At 37.5% G+C, this 26460-nt stretch overlaps 1 protein-coding gene across 2 annotated transcripts in view; it reads right to left on the bottom strand.

Annotated features, from left to right (window-relative positions):
* The window catches only part of REV3L (REV3 like, DNA directed polymerase zeta catalytic subunit), a 131514-nt gene that overhangs the window by 53510 nt on the left and 51544 nt on the right, over positions 1-26460 (bottom strand). For both annotated transcript variants that reach the window (XM_027692926.1, XM_027692916.1), the window contains exons 3-11: positions 23774-23848; positions 22190-22350; positions 16759-16855; positions 7897-7991; positions 7223-7327; positions 6193-6277; positions 5959-6107; positions 5548-5676; positions 2747-2984 (exon numbers count right to left, since the gene is read on the bottom strand). In XM_027692926.1, coding sequence (XP_027548727.1) covers positions 2747-2984; positions 5548-5676; positions 5959-6107; positions 6193-6277; positions 7223-7327; positions 7897-7991; positions 16759-16855; positions 22190-22350; positions 23774-23848 — 1134 coding nt within the window. The remainder of the gene's footprint in view (positions 1-2746; positions 2985-5547; positions 5677-5958; positions 6108-6192; positions 6278-7222; positions 7328-7896; positions 7992-16758; positions 16856-22189; positions 22351-23773; positions 23849-26460) is intronic.

The following is a 26460-nucleotide window of genomic DNA, read 5'->3' as shown; positions in this document are numbered from 1 at the left end:
ATCTGAACACATGACTTGGAAGAGTCAAGTAACAAGCACAGTGAGGTACCTAAGTGAGCTTAGTTCTCCCTCTTCTTTGTTCCCAAAATGTGAAAAAGTGCAGTACAGAGACATTCAGCTCTATATGCAAACTAACATCAAACTGGGGAGAGGGATCAATACTCTGGGGAGCAGGTATGTTCTGCTATTCCAAAGGGATCTCAACAGGCTAGAGAAAAAGCAGACAGGAACCTCACAGACTTTCAAAAAGACATATCCAAATGTCCCAAAAATGGGATGAAATATGGATGGCTACAGGCAGGGAGACACAGGCTAGGAAGTGGCTTAGCAGAAAAGGATGAAAAAGCCCTGGTGGACAACTAGTTGAACCTGAGAGTGTGCAGTGTGCCTTTATAGCAAAGAAGGCCCACTGCATCTTGGGCTGTGACTGCCAGGCTGTAGCTGATTTCAGTAGTTGTGAGGCTGCATCTGGAGTATTGTGCTCAGTTTTGGGCATCCCACCAGAAGACAGGCACTGACAAACTGGAGTAAAACCAGCTGAGGAGCACCCGGTGACTGGGGACTGGAACACATGACATATGAGGAGGGACTAAGCAAATGGGATTTATTCAGCATTGAGAAAAAACTATGAGGAAATCTTGTTGCACTTGTCAAGTACCTGATGAGTGCATATACAGAAAATGCAACCAGATTCAGAGTGCACAGTGGTATGAAAAGGGCAATGGGTACAGGGCTGTTGCAAAGAATGTTACACATGAGGAGAACATTCTTCATTATGAGTGTGTTTAAACACTAGAACACGTTGCCCATATAGACTATTCCATCTCTGACTTCGGAGGTACTCAAACCTTGACCAGACAAGGCCCTGAGCAACTGATCTATCCAAAGCTGCTTTGACCAGGGCACTGGACTACATAGTTACATTCAGATGTTTCTTCCAACCTGAATCATGCTCTAACCCCAGGTAAATCTCTGTCAACTTAAGTCAACCCATCTCTCAAACTGGAGATGACTTCTGCAGATAACAACTTGGATTTCTCTGCATACAGGCCCATCAGTTTGGATTCCAGGAAAATTTGTGTAACATACATGATACCACCACACATGAACCAGTCCAGTTCAACACAAATCGAACCCAAGTACTTTAATTAATTCAGTAGGGTGTGGTTACTCCTCAATATATTTTATTATCTTATTAATTATCTTACAATTATCTTAATATATTTTCTGAGATAACGGAAGACTGGTGAATGCTCAATAACAGAAAAGTGATAGTATGGATATGGTAGGATACATTAGGAAGCAGTACAGATAGAATGAGCCTGAGTGCAGACAGAATACAACTGAGCAAAGTTAGATCCATTATCAGACTCAAACTGGCTCTTTATGAATGAGCAAAATCATGCTAGGGGCAAAGATAGCCATGCTTGTGTCTGAAGTCTGTCCAGATTCTGCAGAGATCTCAGTGAAACAGAACTTGTAATTCCCTCTGAACACAAGTTGAATCCCATGGAAGCACCTGGTATGTACATTCTCCCTAGAGCTTTCTGTTTGGAATTAAGATGTAGGGATATATGAGCAAGTTATTGGTGAGACAAATCATCAAGTCTGTCGATTTTTTAACTAGGATTCTTTACTGCGTAAAAGCACTTAATTGCTTCAGGATCCTACCTGACTGCCAAAGTTGTACAGTCATGCCCATACAGAGCTGTGCCTGAGCTAATGAATTCTGCAAGGTACAGGCTGGTTTTACACAGAAACTACCACTAAAATGAAGATTAATGTTAAGTAGTATTTTGGGGTGGAAACTATGACTGACTATGACTACTATGAGGGGAAAAAACCCAAAGAAATCCAAGGTCAGACAGGAAAATTAGCTTCAGAGATCAATTATGTCTCGAACTTATGAGACTAATGATCTAACTTCTGATTCTGTTACAACTTTTGTGTGTCTTCAGGAAATCAAAGAAATATTTCTATACTTCTCTGAGTCTCCAAAACATAGTATAATTATAATTTGTGATCTAAAAAAACCTGCCAAATATCAAATTGGTATATATCTGTGAAATCTCTCATATTTCAAACGGAATTATAAATATCAGAAGGTCTGCTGAAAGCAGGGGTGAAGAGAAACTGGATATAGCTGCTTTCAGTGCCTCTCAGCGTGGACTGTACAAAAGGTCATTACAACCTGAGAAAGAGTTCCAAGAATCTTGGCCTTAAAAATATTCAAGTTGCTGACCTTTAGCAGTTGAGCAGAGTGAGCAACATTCATCTTTTGATTTGAGCTTTGAGCATGGAAACAAATGGGTGTTTTTCTCAGGCATCTTGGTCAGTCTTCACATGAATACTTCTTAAATATTCACTTCAGTAAAAGATGTATGAGATACACCTTAATATTTGTACTACATTCAAGGTGTGACCTTACCAGAAAGTTACCACTGAAGGTTTTTTTGTATTTGGACTTGTAGAACAAAAAGCCTACTCAATTTTTCCTCAAAGAGCAAATCAGAAGCTTATGTCTAGCCAAACCTAAACATTTAATCTTTATTTCCAGATAACACCAACGATTCACAGCATCACCTAAACAGCTGCATTCCATCCCAAGATCTGCACAGGTTTTTCCAATGTTGTCAACAGAGACCTCTCTACAGCTCACTGGGCTCATTGCACACTTGACAATAAGGTGGGAAGGAGGAAAGATCTGGCAGAAAGAAACATTAAGAAATGAAAATCACATATATACCTTCTTTTTGGCCCAGGTTCTTCCATGCTACTGTCCCACCTCTGGGACATTAACAAGCTAAGTTCCATTTCTTCTTTCTCACACTGTGGCTCATTTTCTTCATCATCACTGTTCTGAGAATTTTGACAGCTTCCAAGAGAACGATGGTGAGAGAGTGTTTTTTGATGTTCCGTCCGATATCCATCAGTCTCCAATCCAGCCAACAGATCAATCATGGCTTCATCAGCACTACTGCCCACTGCAGAAAAATCCCATATGAGTAGAATCTATATTTTGTTCTACTTGTAAATGACTAGTTATAATCTATCAGTAAAAAACAAACCCAAGCAAAGAAAACAAACAAAAAAAAAACCCTCATCATTTTAAAATCTACTAGTTTGTTAATGTCTATGGCAAGGCAGGCTACAGAATCAAATCTTTTTTCATATCTTATTTTTCCAAATTTTATTATTTATTTTTTCTAGCTCTTTATTTAAAAATTTGACAACCTTCTTTTTTTCTGCCCTACTCTTCTGATTGTAATAGATTTAGTGGAAGCACTTCTCCCTCTCTCTCCACTCTCCTATTACCTCCTCACATTCAGTAAAGCTTCACTCTCCCCTTTAATTCCAGCACGAGTGCCAGCTTCTGAAGCATCACCACCTTTTCAATCTTCCATCATTTCAATAACTTTGTTGGGTGCTTCTCTCTGTATCACTCGAAGACTTTCAACCACTGCATCTCATGAAAAGGGATACTGATTTTGATCAACTAGTTCTTCCTCCTTCGCTCCTTTACAATAATGCTTAACTTCAGCTCTCTTTTCACTATAATCTGTTCTCTTCACAGGTTTCTCTAAACACTGAAAGTTTACCTGATTTTGCTCCTCTCTTAAATTTTGGTTTTTATTTTCTTTTATTTGACCCAAGTTTACACTAATTCATGCACTTCCCTTCTCATTTTTTATTTTTGTTTCTTCAAAATCCTTTCAAGTCACAACTTTTTCTCACTCTCTTCCTGCTTACCTTTCATCTGACCTCATAACCAATTTACGATCTCCAGTCTACCATGCATCTGTTACTTCTCTCTTCTCCTCTGGCTGAAGAACTACAATCTCTACTTTCTTTACTCAGGGAGTATCATATGATTTACAATTATCTTGAGAATTACATAAAATACATCTCAACATCAGTGAGGAAGGCATTTTTCATATTTTACAAAGGCTTCACAAGACACCATACAACCCTTTACAGTGGAAACCATTGCCTTTGCCAGAGTTCTGAATTAACCCACTTTCAATTATGCTTTATGTTCTTGGCTCCTTTGCCCTTTGTGAGGTCCCTCACTAAACTCCAACCTCTATTTCACATTAATATGAACCTTGTTGGGCAATTCACAGTGAACAGTAGAAGTCATGCGGTTCACAGTCCCCGTGACACTACAACTCTACAAAGGAATAGTGAAGACTAGTGCATGCTATGAAAGAGCATAAGAGACCTAAATATGCAGCATGTTACTCATGGTCACAGAAGACACCAGGAATTAGTAGCCTCATGATAAAAAGAAGAAGTGGGGAGGAAAAAAGGACAAAAAAGAGTCAGATAATCTCGAACTTTCCATTTCCCTAGTCAATGGAAAAAACATACCACTTCAACACTCCTATTTGGTTGAGCAATTCAAATGCACGGTCAAAGATATACCCTATATATTATTTTAGCCACTGCTCATCCTCTCAGGCTTGCTCATGTTTGCCAGTTCCCACATAACTTCTTACAGTTCTCCCAATAAATCCAAATCCTCGCCTTTAACACTTTGATAACCAAAATCTTGCCTACTCTCTGCAAAATAAAACAGCATCACAAACCACTCTTCATCTAACTCCTCCTTCCTTAGCAAGAAAAGATTTCAAGGTTGTATCATTTATTACCCATAGACATATAGTCTTGCCATATTGTATCTTGTTGCCCATTAACATATTCACACCCTATAGGTATCAAAAGCACTGGAGGCTACGGGTTTTAGATACTCCTCCCTGCCCTGCACCATGTAGTGTATATTAACATTATACATTACATTTACCCAAGAACACACATAGAGAGATAGCAGGAACTATGTGCTTTTCATCTTCTCTAGAGTATTTGAACTATTTCTACCCGAAGTAGCTTTTCATACAAGTTCCTTTCTTGGTTATTTTATTGTTGTTTCCCCCTCATGCCATTCACCTTTTTTTGGTGTCATGGTTTTTCTCCCCCTCTTTAATGCTCTGCTTCTTGTTTCTTTGCTTTCCACCATTCTTTTATATTTACAAATTTTGGGAAATGCTCTGCTGCAACTTGCCTCTCATTATCAGCCTACTATCCCCCAGTATCTCCAGAAAACTGAGCTTCTAAAGACAGATCATAAGCATGTCCCCTACCTTAACTGTAAGAAAGATGCAGTCAGTAACTGCAAGAGTACCACAGATAGACAGTCAAAATCTTCTTTATTCTGATAGTTTTAGCCCTATAACCCTAGGAACACAAGGAAGAGCAATACTCACAAGAGATTGCATTGAGCTGACCTGGTGAGAGGAAAGGGCTTAGTGAACCAGTAAAACACAGTAGCTTCTACAAATACAGTCCTGGTGACATTTTTTAGAAAACATAAGGTGTTTTAGTGCTGGTGGTGGTAGAATATGCATGTACATAAAGTCTCAATCTGCTTGACAAACTCCCTGAGGTAAACTACTTATTTTCTTTCATGACTGGTTACCTAAGTGAACACAACAAAGACTGCTGAACAATAAAATAGCCTGGAAAAAAAGACACTCCAGTCATACTCACTAAAAACTGTAGTCTGACTCAGTCTTTGAGACAAAGGCTGAAAGCTCTGACTGTTCTCCACAATGTTTAAAATTGCTTCTTCATTAATAAGTGCCTCCTCTTCTTTAGCAGTATGCATCATATCAGAGTCTTCAAAAAAAAAAAAAAGAAGAGAAAGCATAAAACACATAAGACACATCAGTACATTATGAAAGCAAGCCACTTCAGAATGGATTTTACTATCCAAGTATACTTCCATTATTTGCTGTGGCAATTTTAGAAAGGCTTACTCTAACAATAGTAAAAATAAAAGCAAAACTACTCTTTGTTTTTTCATAACTGACAATCATAACTTCTTTCTGCTAATAGTATAAACAGCCAAACCATGACACAGATTTATGCCTAAACAATTATGATATTAAAAATACTCACCTTTGTTCATCTTTTTATCATCATGCACTTCTACCATATTAGCTGGCGCACACTGAAAGGCTTCAGGAGAAAGCACCTCAGAATGTAGTGTTAGCTCAGCAGAGAACTCCTCTGATCCATTACTGTAGTCCAATGATCCTGACAATGTTCTAGTTAATTGAAAAGCAGTTTTTAAATGCATATTTAGGGTTTGCATAGAATACTATACTTTATGATAAATGGTTAAACACTTACACAGAGAAGTCATTTTGCTTGAGAATTTCTTTAAGTCTCTTCTGAAAAAATTTTTCACTCTCTGTTGCTGGCACAAATCCACGGTCTTTAAAATTTGAAAGATATTTGTTATTCAGTTTTACTTTGACCTCTCAACACAGAGAGCAGCTAAAATTACTAATTTTATAGGAAATGGCTGAAAGTTGAAGTATCTGCTAACTTTAAGTGCCAAACTGAGGACTGATTTTCCATGCGTATTTAAACACTTTCAAATACTTCACATACTCTGACTGATCTCATCTGCAACTGTGAGTATCAACAGTATTTACAAATCATGAAATTCCACCAAGGTAAGCATCCAGGAAAAGAAAAATCAGTGAACAATTTTGAAAAGTCTGGTTTATGTAGCCTGAATAACCTTACATAGAAACACAGGAAAAAAAGTCAGTGAGAAAGCAGTCTGCCTTAGCGAGGAACCTGCCTCTTTCCTTCTTGCAATCCTCTGGCTTACTTAAAAAATATCATTCATATTTTAAAAGAAAGATGGCCTGGGTTCTGCAGAGAATAGCCTGTTCCTTATGCAATTACTTTGCAGAGCACAGTCTTCCCTTTGTAATGAATTTTACATAAGAACACAGGGATTTGTCTATCCTATTAGAATTTTAATCTAATATCATTTTAGCTATAATTCCACAGAAATTAAAAGGAATTGCTCTCCTGCATAAACTACAATGGAAAGCTTCAAGATAAGAGATTTAGTTTTGCCAGTATTTAAACATTTAAATGTTTTCCATCACAAAGCATGCAATCTTAGCTGTCATTATCTTTCATTCTGTCCAGAATGTTTTGTAGCTAGCAGAATCATGATTTTTTAGGCAAGATTATGTATCTTGCTTTAAAAATTGGAATACACATACTGGACAATCAGTAAGCTTGGAAGTGAAAAAAACCAGTACATCTAAAAAGCCCTCAAACTTGATACACCAATTTAAATTCTACCCTCCCGCTTGCTTCTCATTCAAAGTTTGGATTAACAGCTGCAGAATTTTACCTTGTGACTCAGGTGGTTTAATCTGAGAAGATTCACATTTCTGTCTCCGTCGCTGCTTTTCATCTTCCCATATAGCTTGCAAACCAGGGTTCCTGCCAATCTGGGCTGAAATAGGCAAGAATACATAAAGGGAAGTCTATCAATGTGATAAAGCATTCTTTACCCAAATTAGATTCTGACATTATTCTTCATTTCTTTTGCAATTCTAGTCTGTTATTTTCTAATTGTGATTCTTGCCTTACTCTAGGATTCAGTGTTATGTAAAAGTTAAGGTGTAACTTGATTTGTTTTTTAGATCTCCTCTTTTAATGCAAATCTTTGGCTTTTTATGGTCTTCTCATCAAGTATGTGTGTGTATGTATATATAGGTATATGTACGTACACATGCATATTTGATGTTGATATTTCCATTACTATTCTCTTTATAGGTCTGAAACCTTCTGTTATGCATTAACAAAAATCTCTTTATATTGCTCTGATAATAGGCTATTTTTATAACCTGTTTTCTTCCAGAGTTAATTAAATTCTTTTTTTAAACTTTATAAATTTTTAAATCAACAATTTACTAACACTGAAATTTGGATTGCGATTTAACTAAACTGAGCTTTAAAAGAAGATGACAACATAGTTTCTATTCTAAAACCATTTTACATGGAATGTTGTTAACACTTCACCTTCAATATCCAGTTGATTTAAAATGTCGGCAGCTACTGCATCCACCTCCAATTCACAGGTACTTTGTGGCTCCACACCTTTCAACATCAAAGAGCTGTGACAACATAAATACCACAGGTTAATTTTATCAATACATTGATTTTGAAACATGCATCATCATTTTCTAACTGCACTAACATCTAAAATATTTCACAGGGAACAGAGTGAGTAACTGAATACAGAATTATCAGTTTTTATCCTCCTCTGCAAGTCCTTAAATTAATGGTCATATTCAAATCTAATTAGATAAGAAATCTGTATCTTCAATTTAGAGGGTCTAGCTTTTTCTTTTATGGGAAGAAGAGAAAGAGCTGGCAAACAACCCTAAGTACAATTACAGCAATGTTCTCCTCCTCAAATACAAGATGAAATGTTCTATAGAACTCAGCTAATAGGACCACATCCAGAAAACAAAGTGGTAAGAATTTTTCTCTCTCATTCATAGTTAAGAGCAATGCAAAACACTTTAACATTTACAGATAAGGGAAGTGAAGAAAAAATATTTTTCAGATTTTTTTCTTTATGCTGGTGAATATAAACAGAGCATTAACAACCCAAACACATGCTGAACTAAGGATAACTGGCTTGGTAAAATACTACAAAATACTACAAACAGATTCAAGGTTGTTGTGCAAGGATCTTGTAACAGCTTCCTGCTGTGCCTTTTCAGAATTGCAAAGTTCAGTGACCTTCCACCTGTTGCTGTCAGTGAACCACTTTTAAGAAGTTCATGGAGGAAGCGAAGAAAGAGAAACCTTTACCCAGGTCTATGTGAAAGTCTGTTTACCCTTTAAAAATCCACTCAAAGCTCTTCAGGACCCTTTGTCTAGGTTAATTAACTGGTGATTTAGAGCACCTAGTTGTACTCCTACATTCCCTGACACACATGAAGCCTCAAAAATCTCAGCAAGATTATGAGATAAGATATAATTCCTTAACATTTGCAATGCTCTCTAAGTTTTGAATAGAATTTACTATAACACAGGAAGGTAGTAGATGATGTAATTAAAAGCTGGAGGTTCCCGACACTTCTTTGAAAATTAAGTATTTAACTATCCAGAAATATAAAACCCGAAAGAAATGTAAAATTAAATTCCCTCACTTATGTTGCAGTTATGTTATGTTATGTTGCAAGCTGAGTGATCTGGTTGATGCATCTAAGTGATGGGATGCCATCAGTAGAGACCTGGATAAGCTTGAGAAGTGGGTCTGTGTGAACCTTCTGAGGTTAAAGAAGGCCAAGCTCAGGGTCCTGCACCAGCATCGGGGCAACCCACAGTATCAATACAGGCTGAAGGACTTGGGGGTACTGGTGGAGGGAAAGCTGGTCATGAGCTGGCAATGTTTGCTCACAGCTGAGAAGGCCAACTGCATCCTGGGCTGCATCTTAAGCTGCGTGGCCAGCAGGTCAAGGAAGGTGATTCTGCATCCATCTCTGGGACTCTCAACATAAGATGGACATGGACCTGCTGGAGTGAGTCCAGAGGAGGGACACAAAGATCATTAGGGAGCACTTCTCCTATGAAGGCAGATTGAGAGAGTTGGGGTTGTCCAGCCTGGAGAAGGCTCCAGGAAGACCTTCCAGCACCTAAAGGGGGCCTACAAGAAAGATGGCAACAAACTTTCTCGTAGGGCCTGTAGCAATAAGACAAGGGTAATGGTTTTAAACTGAAAGAGGGTGGGTTTAGACTAGATGTAAGGAAGATTTTTTTATTTTTTTTTAAACAATGAGGGTTGGTGAAACACTGGAACAGGTTGCCAATAGAGGCTGTGGATGTCTCGCCTCTGAAAACATTCAATGCCAACCTAATGTAGTTGAAGGTGTTCCTGTTCATTGCAAGGGGGCTGGACTAGATGACCTTTAAATGTCTCTTTCAACCCAAATTTTTTATGATTCTATGCACACTTTTAAGGACAATACACTGCCATCACTCCCCTCTCTTCCCAGTTAAACCATCAGTTGAGAAAGAATTCCATAAATATGCTCAAAATGCATACTTTTCATGTCATTCACTTTGGGTGTTCATATTCATCAAAGCATTTAAACAGATCTTGCCTCTTGCCTGCACAATGGGCAACAGGAACTGCAGGCAAGCTGAGACCTGTATTTTGATCCCACAAGAAGAAAGAACTGCAAGATCATTGGGAAACAAGAATGAGGGAGGAGGCTGCAAAAATTGTTGGCTCCCTTCACAAAAATCAAAGCATTTCTGGGAACAAGCAAAAAAGGACCACAATATAGAATGGCCACTGATATCAGAAATCTGGTAAAGATGAGCATTTTACTTGTTCGGAGGATACAACAGCAAAGCTCTGAGCTTTCCACTTTTGTTAATTTCCTCTTTTAAAAGAATACAATAAAAACAAACAAACAATGAGGGAGGGGTAGGGAGAAAGAAAGAACAAAAGTTCTTGAAAAGTTTAAGAAAAAATGTATTTTAGGGTTAGTGACCTATTTCTGAAGAGTTTGTTTCATGACCAAAACCATTAATTGAAGCATTTGCCTTTCCTCTGACAAAGACAGCTTTCTATTCTTTTCCCTTCAACTAGTTAGGACACTTTTTCCAAAAAAATGTCATGTCTCGGTTTTTCACATCCCCATCAAGAGTGTGGCCAGTGAATTTTTTTGAGAACTGATCAAGACCAAAGACAAAATTGGCCAAGAGCCTTCCAAATAATCAGATTTCTTATCTATTAGAGATTCTAATATGGATTTATCATATAAAAATAACACTAAATTCAACATTGCTGAATTCAGAATAAACTGGTAGTTGTCAATGTAACTTAAGTATTTTTCCATAATAATATTAATTTGAAGCATATTCTTTGTCTGCAACTCATTCAAACAATTTGAGCAACTAGAAGCAGAAGAGCTCATTTTGCCCAAGCTCTAAATCAAACAGATTTAAGGAATCTCTTTGCCAAAACAACAGTATTCCAATTCACATGGCTATTATTCAAATTACAAACATTGAGCTAACAAGAGTCCTTTTTGAAACAAATTTAAGATTTATCATCACAGTTGTCATTAACATTTTCAAGATGAAGGCAGGGCTGGCAGTCAAAACTGCATGCTCCAAGGACTGATGTGGAAGCTAATGAAGACACCTGACATGCAGAGTAAGTTCATAACACTTGAAAAACATCTTCCCAATACAATCAGTTCATTAGCTTGGCATTTAACATCCTCATCAAGGTGAGCTGCTAGATACTTGCACTAGTTGAAGTCAGGGCAGTAGCACTACAAGGTTCTGCCACATTCAGGTAAGCCACTAAGGCCAAGAAGCCATTTGTTCCCACTTCAGGAAAAGCCTCAAAGGGCTCATGAAAGCAGAGCAGATTTAACTGGCCCTTCCAACATTTTAATTTACGCTGATTAAAACAAAAATGTCAGGAGGTGAGGGAGGAGCACAAACTGTCCTGAAGTACAGTTATTTAACATTACATGCTGCTTGGGAACTGTTTAATCTGAGTATTGTCAACAGTTTGGTGAGAAGACAGCATGAAGAAATCAGAACATGTCTAGTCTCCCAGCTGTAGTCAGTTGAAAATATGAACTGTTTCAAGTCACTAGCAGTTGTAAACCCTTGGAAGATATTCAGAATGGCCTGTTTGACACAGATTGCCCTACACAACAGACTAATCACCTGCTTCACATCACAGGCATCAGTTTTGCAAAGAAAAATCGTGGTTTATGTAATGTCAAAACTGTGATTTGAGAATGTCTGTCTTAGAACAAGATTAGAAAAGAAGACTTAGTCCCAGACAAAGCATCTAGGTTTCATTTTGTAAAAGAGAATGTAGAGAGAATTGTACACAAGATACAGCTTGAATGTGGACACTTGAAAGGCAGGGTTAAGTGAGGTGGCACAGGAATAGCAGCAACCCAGCTGCAAAAGAACAAAAGTTTACTCTCCAAAAAGCAAGATAAATCAGGGTTGCGCAACACAGTTGCCATGCTAGGCTACTTGGGATACTCATACCAGTCCATTTTAAATTGCCTTTCATACCTATACACCGTGCTGAAAAACTGCAATACAAATCCATCTTACCTTTGTACAAAACTCTCCAAACACATTATTTTGAGAAGAGACAGAGAAAATGGTCATTATTTTTGAAGAAAATAATAGTTTGTTTGCACTATCCACTGAGATGGTAACTGTAGTTTAGGATGAAACCTGTGCTCAAAGAAAGTACCATGGTTTGGTTTCTCAGATGCTGAGGAAATGAATTAAAGCTACAGTCAACTACCTACACCACTACATACAGCTAGACAGATAAAAGCCCTCAAAAACCTTGAAGAATGAACATTAGTGTCAGTATCCTAATTACCAATATTAATGGCAGCCTAAGGAAACAAGTTCTGTGATGACCACATCTGAGGTATTTATAATGTTAAACTGAGCATAGTAGACAAAAATTAACTTCACGGAGAATCTGAAAAGTGTCACTCAACTGCACTGATAAGGACTCTAAAATTTGACATAATAATTGTCCACATTCTGTTCATGGAAGAAAACATGTCTCTGTTTTCAGGATGTTCCAGTGACTTAAATAACATGCATATTATATTAAAAATCAAATAGCTAAATAAAAACATGCACAACCAGACAAGTGAGAAAAGCAACTATGACAGCCACAAACCTAGTAAAAATCTGCTAGACAGTTCAAAAGTGTTATGCGTCAGATCTCTCCACTTCCATATAAACTAGTGTCTAATAGCAAATCTAGGACTTTTAAAAAGTGCTTCTCAAAAGCAGTCTACCAGTCATTCTGCTTTTAACGCACCATGTCCAAGTGGTAGATTTGACCAGCAGATTACTCCAAGTCTGATGTTTACCAAAAAGTTTTCTCAATGAAACTCTTATAAGGGTTTCATCATTTATTATCACCTACTTGAGAGATAACATAAATGTGTCTAATGTGAAGAACTCCTGATGTCAAAAACTTTAGGATAGCACTGCCAAATTGAGGTGTCTACTGCCCATTTTAAGGCAGGTTTTGCAGGTTCCAGGGTAATAACACTGGCAAGTATTGTATCTAAAAGCCTTAGAACATCAGGCATTCCTGGGCACTAGGGGCTTTGGGACATTTTTCTACTTCATAACAGAATCACTCTAGAATTACATTAAAAGACATGTCCCTGGCTCAATACAGTATGCTAATCATAGCAGCAAGTTAGTAATTCAGAGATTTGCCAGGAGCAAGACAGGACATAGCTAGGTTAAATACTGTTTTGGAGATGTGGCAGAGTAGCAAGGTGCTTTCTAGTACTGAAGAGGGAGTTCAGTTACCAAGAAACTTTGGCAGAGTTCTCAAAAGTTCTTTGAAATAAGGAACCACCACTGGCACTTACTCATGCAAAATGCCACCCATGTTACATACACGACTTCTAAATAGTATTTTGCGTATTAACTTCCAGGTACCCAGAATCATAGTTCAGTCAACTGATATGCTGTGTTCCAAAGTCAAAAAGAAGTGCCAAATCACTGGCACTGCTTCGTTAAACAAGAGAACTTGTTAACTGCCACGTATAGCAAGGACTTGGCAGATACATGTTGGACTATCTTTAAAATGTATTCTCAATGTACACAAAACAAAGGATAATGAGGCCAAACAGACATCCCAGTCACTAAGAATACAAGACTGGCCTAGAAGTTTCGTGGTCACGAACAACATTTGAATGTCTTTTCCCTCTTTGCTTTTTCTTGACATAACAACTAATAACTTGAGTGTACAGCTGAAAGGTAGGGAAAGTTTTATGTGATTTTCATATCTGGTATAAACAACAAGCAAAGAACTCAGAATTTCAGTGACAGAAGAAACTCCAAATGCTGCTGAAAACAGTCAAGTGGTGAAATACAGCAAGTAAATTTTTTTTGCTAAACAATTCACAAAACAGATAATTTCTCTTAAACTCAAGAGGACAGGAAAATAAAGTGTGGGGACTCTCCTGGTATTGCACATGAAACTAGAAATCAATACAGCTGTTGATATAGCTACACATAGAAGCTAAATATGTTGGGAATACAGAACTCATTAAGGAAAGACAGAAATAAAGGAAGAAAGGTAGCTTTACAGATATCGAGTAATGCTGTAGACTGCAAAAATAAAAACAATTGAGTCACAGTCATCTAAAGAAGCAATTACAAGGGCTTCCTCGGATAAGTATCTCATATGATCTGGGTCAGATGTACCCTAGGCAAGGTTGATCATGACAATTATAGGTCCATTAAAACAACCTAGATACAAATTTTCAGAATTTGAAAGGAAATAAAGTAGGAAGGTAATCTGAAAGAGGGACTGCAGCATGGGTTTGATTACAAGAACACTGTTTTAAGTTGATGCCTCCCATAAATAATCCAGGAGAAATTATAACAGGCAATTAATTTGGTGTAGATACAGAACAGAGTAAAATTAGGACTGGAAAAATTTAGGTTTATTACTTTGCTGTGGCATGTACATCCTACAGCATAGGGAAGACAGTCATGCTAGAACACCTTTAATAAAAAAATTAATTTTCTAGACAAAAGAATGTTTGACACAGTATCATATGGGAAAAAATTTCAGTTGGAGGAGTTGTAAATGAGTTCCTAATTCATTAAAGCATTTTAAGAGCTAAGTAAAGGTGAAATTCCTATTGGTTATATAAAAAAAACCCAGAGCACTGATAAAAAATTTGCAGAACTGAATATAGACCAGTTTCTGTGACTGAGTCAACTTCACTTCTCATTAATATTTTTGGCAGAAAATGCAGCAGTGTGGTAATGAAATATGCTGATAAGACAAGCCAGTAGACATAAGCCAGTACCAGAAAACAAAAGCAGGATAACTTAGAATTAAAATAATATAAACAGGATGAAATTTAAAAATGGGATGCAAGATCCTATAAGAACTTCCAAAGGATTCCAAACAGAAGATGCTCAATTGGAAAAAAAAAAGGAATAGAATCATCTTGTACTAATAAATCCTAAAATGCTTACAAGCCAAAGTGGCATGATAAATGAAACTGTAAAGCATATCAGGAACTACCAGTATCATTGCATACGGTGCTAGAGAGTATCTGTCTGGTATCTTATGTAGTATTCAGGCTTTATGTTCATGAAATAAATTCCTGCTGGCAAAAGTACAGAGAATAAATGCTAGGGAAATGGACAGGCTTGGATTTTCCCCATTACTGCTAACATCCCACTTCTGGAACAAGCGTGAGTGCCGGAGAAGGACTGGCACAAGTGAGGTGCTGCATCCCTGGCTGTATATACAGAAGTGTGGAAGAAGGCGGAAACTAGGTCTGTAGTTATAGCTATGAGGATGCATGCCTTGGCTCCTGCTATGCTGACCTCATCCCTCTCTGGTTTTGACAGCCAGGAAGTGCTACTTTGCTTTCTTTTCATCTTCCTTCCCCAGATCTGTGTAAAGTAACATCAGATGATCCTGTTCTAACTTACAATTCAACCTTCCAGAGGTTAAGTAAGTTCTAAGTAAGTAAGTAAGTACTTATTTACAAGCCAAATACAGGTTGAAAAGGACTGTGAATGAAATGTGCAGCCAAAAAGGAGAAGAAATAGTCCAAGAACAACTGGATAAAAAGTGACCACAAGTAAAATCACAATACAACTGTCAGATGAATGTTGTTACAAAATCTTCTTAAAGTAGAAGTAGTAGAATCAGAAAACCAGATGCTACCTAACACAAGCTTTTGCACACTAGAAAAATCTGAAGTATGGTTTAAGGCATGCACTTCCTACTGGAGAAGCAAATGTTCCCAGAACATAATGCTAGCAGGAAACAGGGAATATTGAGCCTGATAAGCATTTTGGAGGAGAATGACAGGAACCACCCTAAGACTGAGAAGACCACTAGATGACAGAAGGACCTGTCAAACACTAGGAAGTAGCTTACAAAAGGAACTTGCTATGGGTAAACTGTACAAATCAAAGTAGCTCCAGATACTGTCAGTTTCTCTCCCCTCCCCAACTCATCAAGTCCAACTGTTAATCTAGCAGTGCTAAACCATATCCCCAAGTGCCAGAACCACATGTTTTTTGAATACTTCCACAGATGGCAATTCCTGAGCAGCCTATTCCAATACCTGACCACCCTTTCAGTGAATAAAATTTTTCCTAATACTCAATCTAAGCCTTCCCTGGCACAACTTAAGGCCATTTTATTTTGCACTGCCACTTGTTACCTGGGAGAAAAGACTGACCCTCGCCTGACTACAACCACATTTCAGATAGTTTTCGAGAGTGATAAAGTTCTACCCTGAGCCTTCTTTTCTCCAGGCTAAACAACTCCAGCTCCCTCAGCTGCTCCTCATGAGCCTTGTGCTTCAGACCCTTCCCCAGCTTCGTTACCCTTCTCTGGACACTTTCAAGCACCTCAGTGTCTTTCCTGTAGGCAGGGACGAGAATTGAACACAGGATTTGAGGTGCGGCCTGATCAGTGAGGTCATGTTACTTAAGAGTGATTACAAAACCAGAATCTGTGAACTGATCTGTAACTATTCTCTATAACTACTAAACTCCCTTGGCTCTTAATCAGAAGTCATTAGCTAGAAACTTATCTTCCAAAAACCAAAAAGTTGAATTTGCCACATATATTTCCATTGTTATGTCCTGGTTGGATTTTTCCAACCATATACCAGAAAGTGTCAGATGACCAAAACTATACTAAGAAACTAAATAATGATAATTTGTGTCATATCAGCACCCTTTTTGAACATATAAGGGTCCTTTAAATGAGACTGGAATCCTGTATTACATACAAGTTGATGTATATAACAAAATACAGCATAGATTAAAAAAAATTGGCATGCTGACCTTGGTATTTCATCTTCTTCCCATTCAATGAAAGATACATGGCTTGAATTTTCTGGCAAATGAATTCTATGATGTTTACTTACACCTGATGTATCACCTAGGAAAAAAAAGTAGAATGAGAAATTAATTCATTTAACGTGGCAATATTTTTAAACATATCATTATATAACTGCATTTATTATTTAATATTACCAGTACAGTTGCTCCTAAAGAATAAATAGCACTGCATAATATCATCTTCACAAATTACTATGCAATCATATAAATGATCTTTCTTTCTAACATGTAGATACATATAAAAAGAAAAACACATTCCCAACACACTGATATTACTAGAATGAAATTTGTTGTGCTCTAGTCATATCTTAACCCAAATTCAATCTTTTTCTATTTGTACAAGTTTCAAAATAAATTGTACAGATTCTGATGTAAACTTCAGAATTCCCAAGTGCTGGGTCAGAACCCAATGGAAATTAGAAGCCAAAGAAAACACTAAATTCTACTTCACACTTTTCCTCCCTCTTATTTGTGAGTTGAAAGGGAATATACAATATATTCCAGATGCAGTGGCTGTAGCAATAAGTGGAAACCTGCAATGAAGGCAGATGTCTGATCTACAAATAAAGAAAACACCATCTAAGTTTGCTCAGAGGTCTCTGTGTAAGGAAGTGTGCTACCAAGTCATGCTGGAGAAGTCTCTTCTGAAGATTTACTACCTCCCTTACAATCTCTGCCTGAACCTTCAGTCTTCAGAGGAAGGAAAGACAACATACACAGGATATGGCACAAGAAATCACAAAGCTCAGGAATGGAGGGAGGTGGAATGGGAAAAGACTTTGAAAATTACTTAATTTCCCACTTCTATCCAAAAGACCAGATTGAACCTTGAATTTTCTCAGCTATATTGGTGTCACACACTAGCAGTTTTTTGGAACTAAATTTACCTTTCAGCCACAGCAAACACTTTCACATTTGTTAAAGATACACTAATTAAGCAACTCAGTTATCAGAGGTCTTCATTAAGTAAATATTTCTTAGAACATGTATTTTTATTCTATAAATTTCATAATACTCTTGCCAATGTGAATTCCACTACTTGGACTAGCAGGGATAGGGATATGTCATACAGCAAAAAGCCCTGAGTACTACAATTACTACAGAAGCAACTGGCAAATACGATGCCAAAACACCTTAGAAGCTACAAAGAGAAGCAAGCAGGCTTAATTAAATATGTTCCAGACCAAGCTTACTGCACCCAGACTAGTTCCTGCAAACCCTACCTCTGCATCAGACTCTTAAGTGCACTGACATGGTACACAGACACTAAACACACATGGGGATACATGGCACTCAAGTGTGGTGAAGAGACATGCTTGTGCATATGCAGGAACTAACTCACATTTCAGCCACACCAGCACTGTTACCATCTAATGCACTGTGATGCTTAAGCAGGTGATTCCAGGAAGACAACACAACACATTTGATCCCATTTGCACAGATTCAGCTCAAACCTAGCATAGCTTCATGTCTGTGCTATTCCAAAGTGATGATTTGTCCCTGGGCAGAGCTGGTCCAGGAAGAAACACAGCCATGTTTTTACTGTGTGGCACATCAGCTAATTCTCCCTATTAAAATGCAAACTTACTATGTATAGAAACATCTCTTGCTATTTTTCATCTGCAACTTGATTATTCTGAGTTGACAAAACAGGCCTAAATAGTTGTATATTTTAAAGGAAAATACATCCCACAGCAGCTGTGCAAGTTTATAGGCCAACTGACGAAATATATACTATTATTTTTCAAATTTATATGTATTTCAAATACCACACCAGAGCAGTTTTAGTGCATTATTCTCTTTCTTCCCCATGAACCCTATTTTCATATACTTCTGAAAATCAAGTCTCAAATTCCTGTATCAGTTTGTTTCTTTAGTGGAGTTACTCATAGGGATAGAGATTTAAGGATACTCAATATTCCCCTTTTCTTGATATAAAGATCTTTAAAGACAGTAGGAGTACCACAGACACGGTATTTGTTTTCAGACAACTGCAAGAGAAGTGTAGGGAACAGAACAAAACAACCCTTGTTGATCTCACCAAAGCTTTCGATACTGTGAGCAGAAAAGGTCTGTGGCAGATTTTGGATCGTTTAGGATGCCCCCCCCAAGTTCCTTAAAATGATCACCTTACTTCATGAGGATCAGCACGGCCAAGTCAGATACGGCAACACACTTCCTGAGCCCTTTCGAATAACCAATGGTGTGAAACAAGGCTGCGTTCTTGCACCAACCCTATTCACAATCTTTTTCAGCATGATGTTCCAAAGGGCCACGGCAGATCTCGACGATCAGGACGGTATCTACATCCGATATCGTACTGATGGAAGCCTATTCAACCTAAGGCGACTGAAGGCCCACACTAAGACCTTAAATCATCTTGTCCGGGAGCTGCTTTATGCTGACGCCACCCTTGTCGGCCACACAGAAGCAGCTCTGCAGCGTTTAACATCCTGCTTTGCAGATGCTGCTAAGCTTTTTGGGCTGGAAGTCAGCTTGAAGAAGACAGAAGTTTTCTATCAACCTGCACCTCAGGAAGTCTTCCATCATCCCCATATCACCATTGGCGAATCAGAGCTCAAATCAGTCCAGCACTTTAATTACCTGGGAAGCATCATCTCCTTGGACAGTAAGATTGACGGGGAGATAGACAACAGGTTAGCAAAGGCATATAGAGCTTTTGGAAAACTCCACAAAAGAGTTTGGTGAAATAAACACCTGAAGACAAGTACAAAGATCAGTGTTTACAGAGCCACTGTGCTGTCTACTCTCTTATACGGGTCCGAATCATGGGTCATTTACCGCCACCACCTGCGACTCTTAGAACACTTCCATCAACACTGTCTCCGTACAATCCTAAACATTCACTGGTCAGATTATGTGACCAATACGTCTGCTCTAGAACAAGCAGCAGTCACAAGTATTGAGGCCATGTTGCTGAGAACACAGCTGCGTTGGGCAGGACACGTCTCAAGGATGAAGGACCACCGCCTCCCTAAGATCGTGCTCTATGGTGAACTTACCACTGGCTGCTGCAAGAGAGGAGCCCTGAAGAGAAGATACAAGGACTCCCTGAAACAACATCTCAGCCTTGGCCATATTGATCTTCATCACTGGTCTACTCTGGCCTCCAATCGGGAGGTCTGGAGATACACTATCTATAACGCTGCTGCTTCCTTTGAGAACGCACGCAGGATCACTCTCGAGGAGAAAAGACAACGTAGAAAGAACCATGTCTTGTCGATACCACCTAAGGAGTCTTTCCACTGTGCCTTTTGCAACCAGACTTGTCGCATTGGCCTCTTTAGCCATCAGCATGCTTGTAGCAAGTGTGGGTAGAGTCCTTCCCAAATCTTCGTTTGCAAAGCTTAGCCATGAGTGGCATGTGGTGCATGAACGAACTTGCAGCCTTCATCACTGTCCATAAAGACAAGGACTTGAGAAAATGAACTCCTGCATCTTCTGGATACAGGTTGATGAAGGCAGAATATTCCTGCTACAAACAAATTTGCCTGCTGGCCTCTCTCAGCCCTCAAAAGAGTCTACTTATCTCAGTGAGAAAAATACCACTGGAAATAGGCTCCTGAGGCTGCTTACTTATATTTACAAACAGATCTATTACTGAATTTTCTACTACTTGCCAAATTTTAGATCATCATCTGCAAGGGAAGTAAAATAAGTGTTTGCTGCACATCTTAGGCAAAGGCTTTTACTGCTGCCTAAAAAACCATGTTTAGCCTGGCCTGCATAACACAACTATACTTGACTGAAATGAATGCATACTCCCAAGACACAAACGCTGTGGAACAGGCAAGTAAGTGTGTCAGTTGTAAGCAGAGGTTGTGCCTTCTACACCTGTCCAACAGGTCTGAGCTTAGAAAGGGTTGCTGTACAAGGACAGCAGTGCCTCTGTAAGGCTGTACCAGGGACAAAGCATTTGTTGCTCAGCTGCTGTGCCAGGAGCAGTAGATAGTGATCCTGTGCCTGTCCAGCAGACTGAGGCTGGCTACTTATGGATGTGTGATGTGGAGCCATGCAGAGCGGTATGAATGTTGCTAGGAGCACTGCAGTCATTATCTGATCAAGCTAGACAAGGCTGTCATTTTCTTCCCTTTAATCCCATTGGGTTCTTCCCTACAAGAATAGTTGAAGTCCACTGGTCTCAGCCCACGCTCCTCTTTCACCCTCTTGTTCCCATTCAAGATTTAGGTCTCTCATCCTTAAATAAATGATGAAGGAGAATAAAAATAGCTTATGTCTTTAATCTATCATCTGAAAGAGAGGAAAAATACCTATAGAAAAGAATGGAAACAACTATTTGATATAATCACATTGAACGTTTCCAGATGGCTGCTTTGGACACTTGGAAGACAAAAGGTACCTAACTATACTTCCTCAGGACTGAAAATCCTGAAGATGCTCTTGTCCATGGCTGACCTTTTGTCTTCCTACAGTTCTGACACCAGCAAAAAGTGTGGCCTATTGTTGCACATTAAAAGAGTATTTTCCTTTAAATGAGAATTAATTATAAAACTCCATGCATTAGTCTACTGCTGTAATAATGAAACAAAATTAAAGTCAGCATGATTATTGCTTAGCATTTTTACAGGAAGATACCATTCTTTTCAACTTCTGCATTAGCTGTAAGAACAGTTATGATCTAAACAATTCTTATTTTATTAAATTTTAAGTACTAAAGACATCATGGTTTTCCTGCTGTTATGTCTCTTTTATAATGAAGCATTTAGATAACATTAGGGACATTCTTACCAAACTTAATTTTTGTGTCAGTGTGTACATTCAAAATGCCAAACTAATTTTTTAAAAAATACTTCCTTTGCTCAGATGTTAATACTTCAAATTTCACCTTAGAGCAAATGGCCTTAGCACAAACACAAGCACTTTGATTAAAAACACTGTTTTGTCATCAGAGTATAATGATTAGCCATAATTTTGCACAGACACTACTGCAGCAAAAAAAATTAATTTGGACTGACATAAGGATCAGAAACAAACATAAAAAAATTAAGCAACAGTATTAGTATGCTATCTTCCATGTAAATTCTTCAACTAAATAACAACAATTTTTAATCTTCTAACTTGAAAAGAGGTATGGTCACAGCTGCACTGCTGACCGAACATGTGTTTCTTCTTATTTCAGGAAGCAGGCTCTTCCTCAATCCCACACACAGGGACAAAAAGGAAAAAAAGATACACAGGGACTTTGTTTTCACACAGAAAGCAAACTTTAGGGAAACAACACTATGCACATTCAGCCAAACTACAGCAAAAGTCCAACAGCTAGTGACATTTTGTTCAAAATGGTAGCTTTTAGCCTTCAAAACAATTTGGTCTTAAGAAATAAACACCTTACTTTTTCTCCTTGCCTTTCTGAATTTGACAGCAGCCAGGTTTACTAAATTCATTCCATATAAGTTGTAGTCTATAAAGAGTTGAAGGAGGTAGGGAATATGGGCTTCATGAGGCTGGTAAGATTTGTTCATTATGGCTCCACCTTGCAGAAGCTCACAAACTCTAAAATTAAAGATAAATTAGGACAAACAAAAAATTATTCCAGAACAACAATAATGACAATTTTATTTTATCAAAATATAAAAGACTTTTTAAATTTTGCCTTAATTGTATTTTTAACTTAGGAACTGTGTTTTCATGCTAAGAGACGCACAAAAATTATCTCTGCTAATATAGATAGAATATTTGGGTGTTAGTTACAAAGGAGCCTTGAATCCTTCAGTCTAAAAGCATGAAACTCTCTGAAGAAAACTATCCTGCACTGTTCCTGCAACTGATCCAAAGCCACTGTAGGCCATGGAAATCTTTTCCACAAAGTAACTGTGGCAGATGTGTGCCTACACACCAGTAATAACTTCAAAAGTCTTTCTAGTTCTCCTTGACAAGTATATGATGACATCCTGCTTCGTTTTAAAGCTACATGCTGTACACTCAGAAACAGCATTTTAACTACTCCCTAGAAGCATGACAAATCTTCTCTTTTAAACAGCTACACATTAAAAAATAACTGCAAGTATTTGGATAATTATGAATTGGTGCGATAAGTTTATCTCAAACTAATAGTATACATCTATAAATCAAAGAAAAGCACTAAGCATTTCTAAATGCAACAAACTGGGATTAAAAATAGTTTTTTACAAAAAAACCCAAAGGAATAATTTAAGTGAATTGTCAGTGCTTATTTGGATAGGAGCAATTCAAACACGCAAAGCTCCAAATTTAAAAACTGTCATGTCAGCTATACATTCAGATTACATTAAGACAGAAATCTTAAATCATGCAAAATTCCACTAGCCTAGAAGAAAAATTAGACAATCCTATCTTATGATCATGTATTAGACCTTTTAAAAAAAGTTCCAGCGGGTACTAGGGGTTTCAGTTTATGCTTGAGAAATAATTCCTCCTTATTTGCTCCTGAATGTACCCTAACTACTGTGATAGTAAGATTGAGATCAACGGTGCTTTCATTTAACAGAACACTATTGAGAAACAGAGAAACTGTCTAATAACAAAAGCTATTCAGTTTTCCAAATGTATCTTAAATTTAATAATTGTCGCTGGAATCATAAACCTTTTAAGAAGTATACAAATTTACTTCATAATATATGAAAGATGGCTACGTAGTTTTCCTCAAGAGTTGCGGAAAAAGTAACCTGATGCAAATTTGTCCAAATGTTCAAGAATTACAGTTAACACAAGACAACTATAGGCAAGTATGTTTTGGTCTTGCTTTCCTAACATGCTACTGCTTTAAAAAGGTTACTGATGTGTTTAAAATTAGCAATGTCTAAAGTGTTTTGAAAATCTTGGGACAATAATTCTGTAACTTTTATTTTGTTAAGCTATTGGTGGAACTTGTTTCAAAACTGACTTTTTAATTCAAGATATAAGGAAATCAGACAACTTTGTATCTCCACATCTTTACCTTTTTACCATTGCAGGATTGTAAAGATAAATCTTCATAAACTGTCTCTCCTTTTCATGGTAACCGTAAAAAGGCCTGGAGAGAAAGAAATAAAAGCAAGAAGCTAGCTAGTTATGCTGTGGCATTTATTCAAACACATTTTACTACAAAGAGTATTAAATTCTAGGGGGCAAAAATTAGATGATAAACCAGAGAAGGAAAATTTCCACGTCAGGCCAAAGGGGAACATTATGGTTCTGTGTAAGGATAAAAAGAATAGGGGCTATACATATAAAAATATATATAAAAAAAAATTAGAAGGCACTTACGGCTTAACATCATTTCTAACTTTCCCCACATGAAAACACACTGACAGCACACCATCATAAAATACTTTTAATAAGATGGACTGCTTCAAAAACAGCCTTCACACTTTCTGACACACGTTACAACAAAGTCCTTAAGGACATTAATCCTGCAGATCAGGTGTAAATGAGTAAATATCAGCTGTATAACATAAATAACTGAACAATGCGAATGGCTTAGAAGAGCAAATAGCTGCCCATTTTCAGTGATTACTAATCACCTCGTGCACTAAATGAGGCATGAATCCTGAAGAAAATAGGATTTGAAAATGCAATTAAAGAATACATAGAACAATGAATATGTCAAGACTAAACTGAGGCTGAACAGGCAACATTAATTCTCGTATAACTTGACTGAATTACTGACTTTTCAGCATCTAGAATTCTAATCTAATCTAACATGCTTGTAAAACAGCATGTTAAGGAAACAGGCCATAATTCAACGTGTTGGGTGAATGCAAGAAGTCAACAGTTTGCAGTAATCACAACCAAAGTCAACAGAAATTCAGGAAAGCATAAATTTACTTGTTACCTCTACAAAACAAAATAAAATGTCTTCATCAAAAATATTATTTAAAAAAATTGTAAAGGGGATGTTTACCTGCTAAGTCAAATGAAATGAAGTTCAGTAGTAAGAGGGATTTCAGCCCTAAATAAAATGCAAGCTCAGCAGAACCCCACAACTACTGCTACCTTTAATATGGTTAAACATGCATGCATGCATTTAGTATGGCCAAAAGCTAGACTGAACCGATAAAAAAATTTTGTTTCTGATGTTAAAACTGAGCTACATTGAAACAACAAATTTAAAGCTGCTAAGCTGAAAAGGAGATCATATCTTGTATATGATTCATTCTCTCTCTTATAGAGATAGTATAAACCCAATGACAAGTTATATACATTAAACTATAATGGCTCATCCTCACATTGACATGGCAGCAAGGAGGACAAAATTTACAACACTTTCAAGGTTAGCTATGAACACCTTACTTAACTTCACAACAGACAAGGACAGAATATTTTGCCTTTTTTTTTTTTTCTTGGACCTCCACTATGTTTGGAAATTAATGCAACAAAAATTTATATTAAACTTACAGAGGTTTAACAAACACTTTTAACACAAAACAAATCTTTCTGCTAATGCAGAAGATCTCCAAGATAGGCTTCTTACCACAGAGATACTATATCTCTGAGCAGAATCTGTCTCAGGTGAGAACAGATCTGTGTCGCTACATAAACATGTCTATCTACCCAGGTAAAGATGAAGATGTATTTCAGTTAGGCTCTTACACAAGCAAGCAAAATAACTGAAACACTCTTTCCTATGCTGCTTTGAGGCAATGAGCATCTGACTTTCAGTAATGGCTGTTTTGAAGCTCTAAGACAAGGGAGGTGAAAAACAGGCAGGTTCTCCTACTTTCTACCTGTTATTTTCTCACTGATTCAAGTAAATATTTTCTTCAACAGTTTACTCTGCCCAGCTTTCACTGTTGAGATGAACAGCTATACTACAATTTACATAGTTCCCACAAAAAGAACAAAATTAAGGAATTTGGGGGGGTTACCTTAACTGTTACTGTAAAAATATTGGAAAGTTCTGATTGAAAATAAAAACATGTTATTGCAGCCACTTTACTAGCAATATCTAGAAGCCACTAAAACTGGCTGGGACCAGAAATATTATCTTCCAACTCTTAACAATTAGAAAAAATACATTTCAGAAGTGCAAGAAAAAAAATAAGTAAAAGATAGTGCTGCACAGTAGTGAAAATTAGCATTTACACTGCTTTGAAGATGAAAAATTGCATGCATATATAGACTACTTGTGTTCCTCCAGGACAGTTTCCTATTATTTGTTATGATTTGACATATTTTTTCAGCCCTTGATTATGCAAGATACATAAAAATTAACTAAGAGAATCCTTAAAATGTTAAAGGTCAATAATAGCATGTAGTTCCAGCAGCAGCAGAAACTACACCACATAAAACACAACAGTCAGCCTTGTAGATAAAGAAATGAATGTTTAAGAGCCTCCACTTCATGCATGGCCAGTACTGCTGGAAGAATCAGATGCATAAACATGACCTGAACTGTGGGGGCCATTTTAGATTAAAAAAAAAAGGAGACCTAGAGTCAGTCTCCTGCAAGGCATGCCTGGTCTTGGAGAACCTAGAATAATCCAGAAAGGTAGAAAACTGTGGCTAGAAAGTACTAGTGCAATAGCAGAGCTAAAAACAACAGATTTGGAAAAATTATAGACACTAGGATACAAATTTAGGTAAAAAAGGTTGTGTCAAGCAGGTTTTTTTGGGAAAACCTGTTGACTATGTTAAAGTCAAAGC

This window comes from Neopelma chrysocephalum, unplaced genomic scaffold (genome assembly GCF_003984885.1).
Source record: "Neopelma chrysocephalum unplaced genomic scaffold, ASM398488v2 Primary Assembly neopelma1_23, whole genome shotgun sequence".
In the NCBI taxonomy this organism is placed as follows: Eukaryota; Metazoa; Chordata; class Aves; order Passeriformes; family Pipridae; genus Neopelma; species Neopelma chrysocephalum.
Note: the sequence above shows the minus strand (reverse complement) of the source record. Positions and strands in the feature narration are given on the sequence as shown.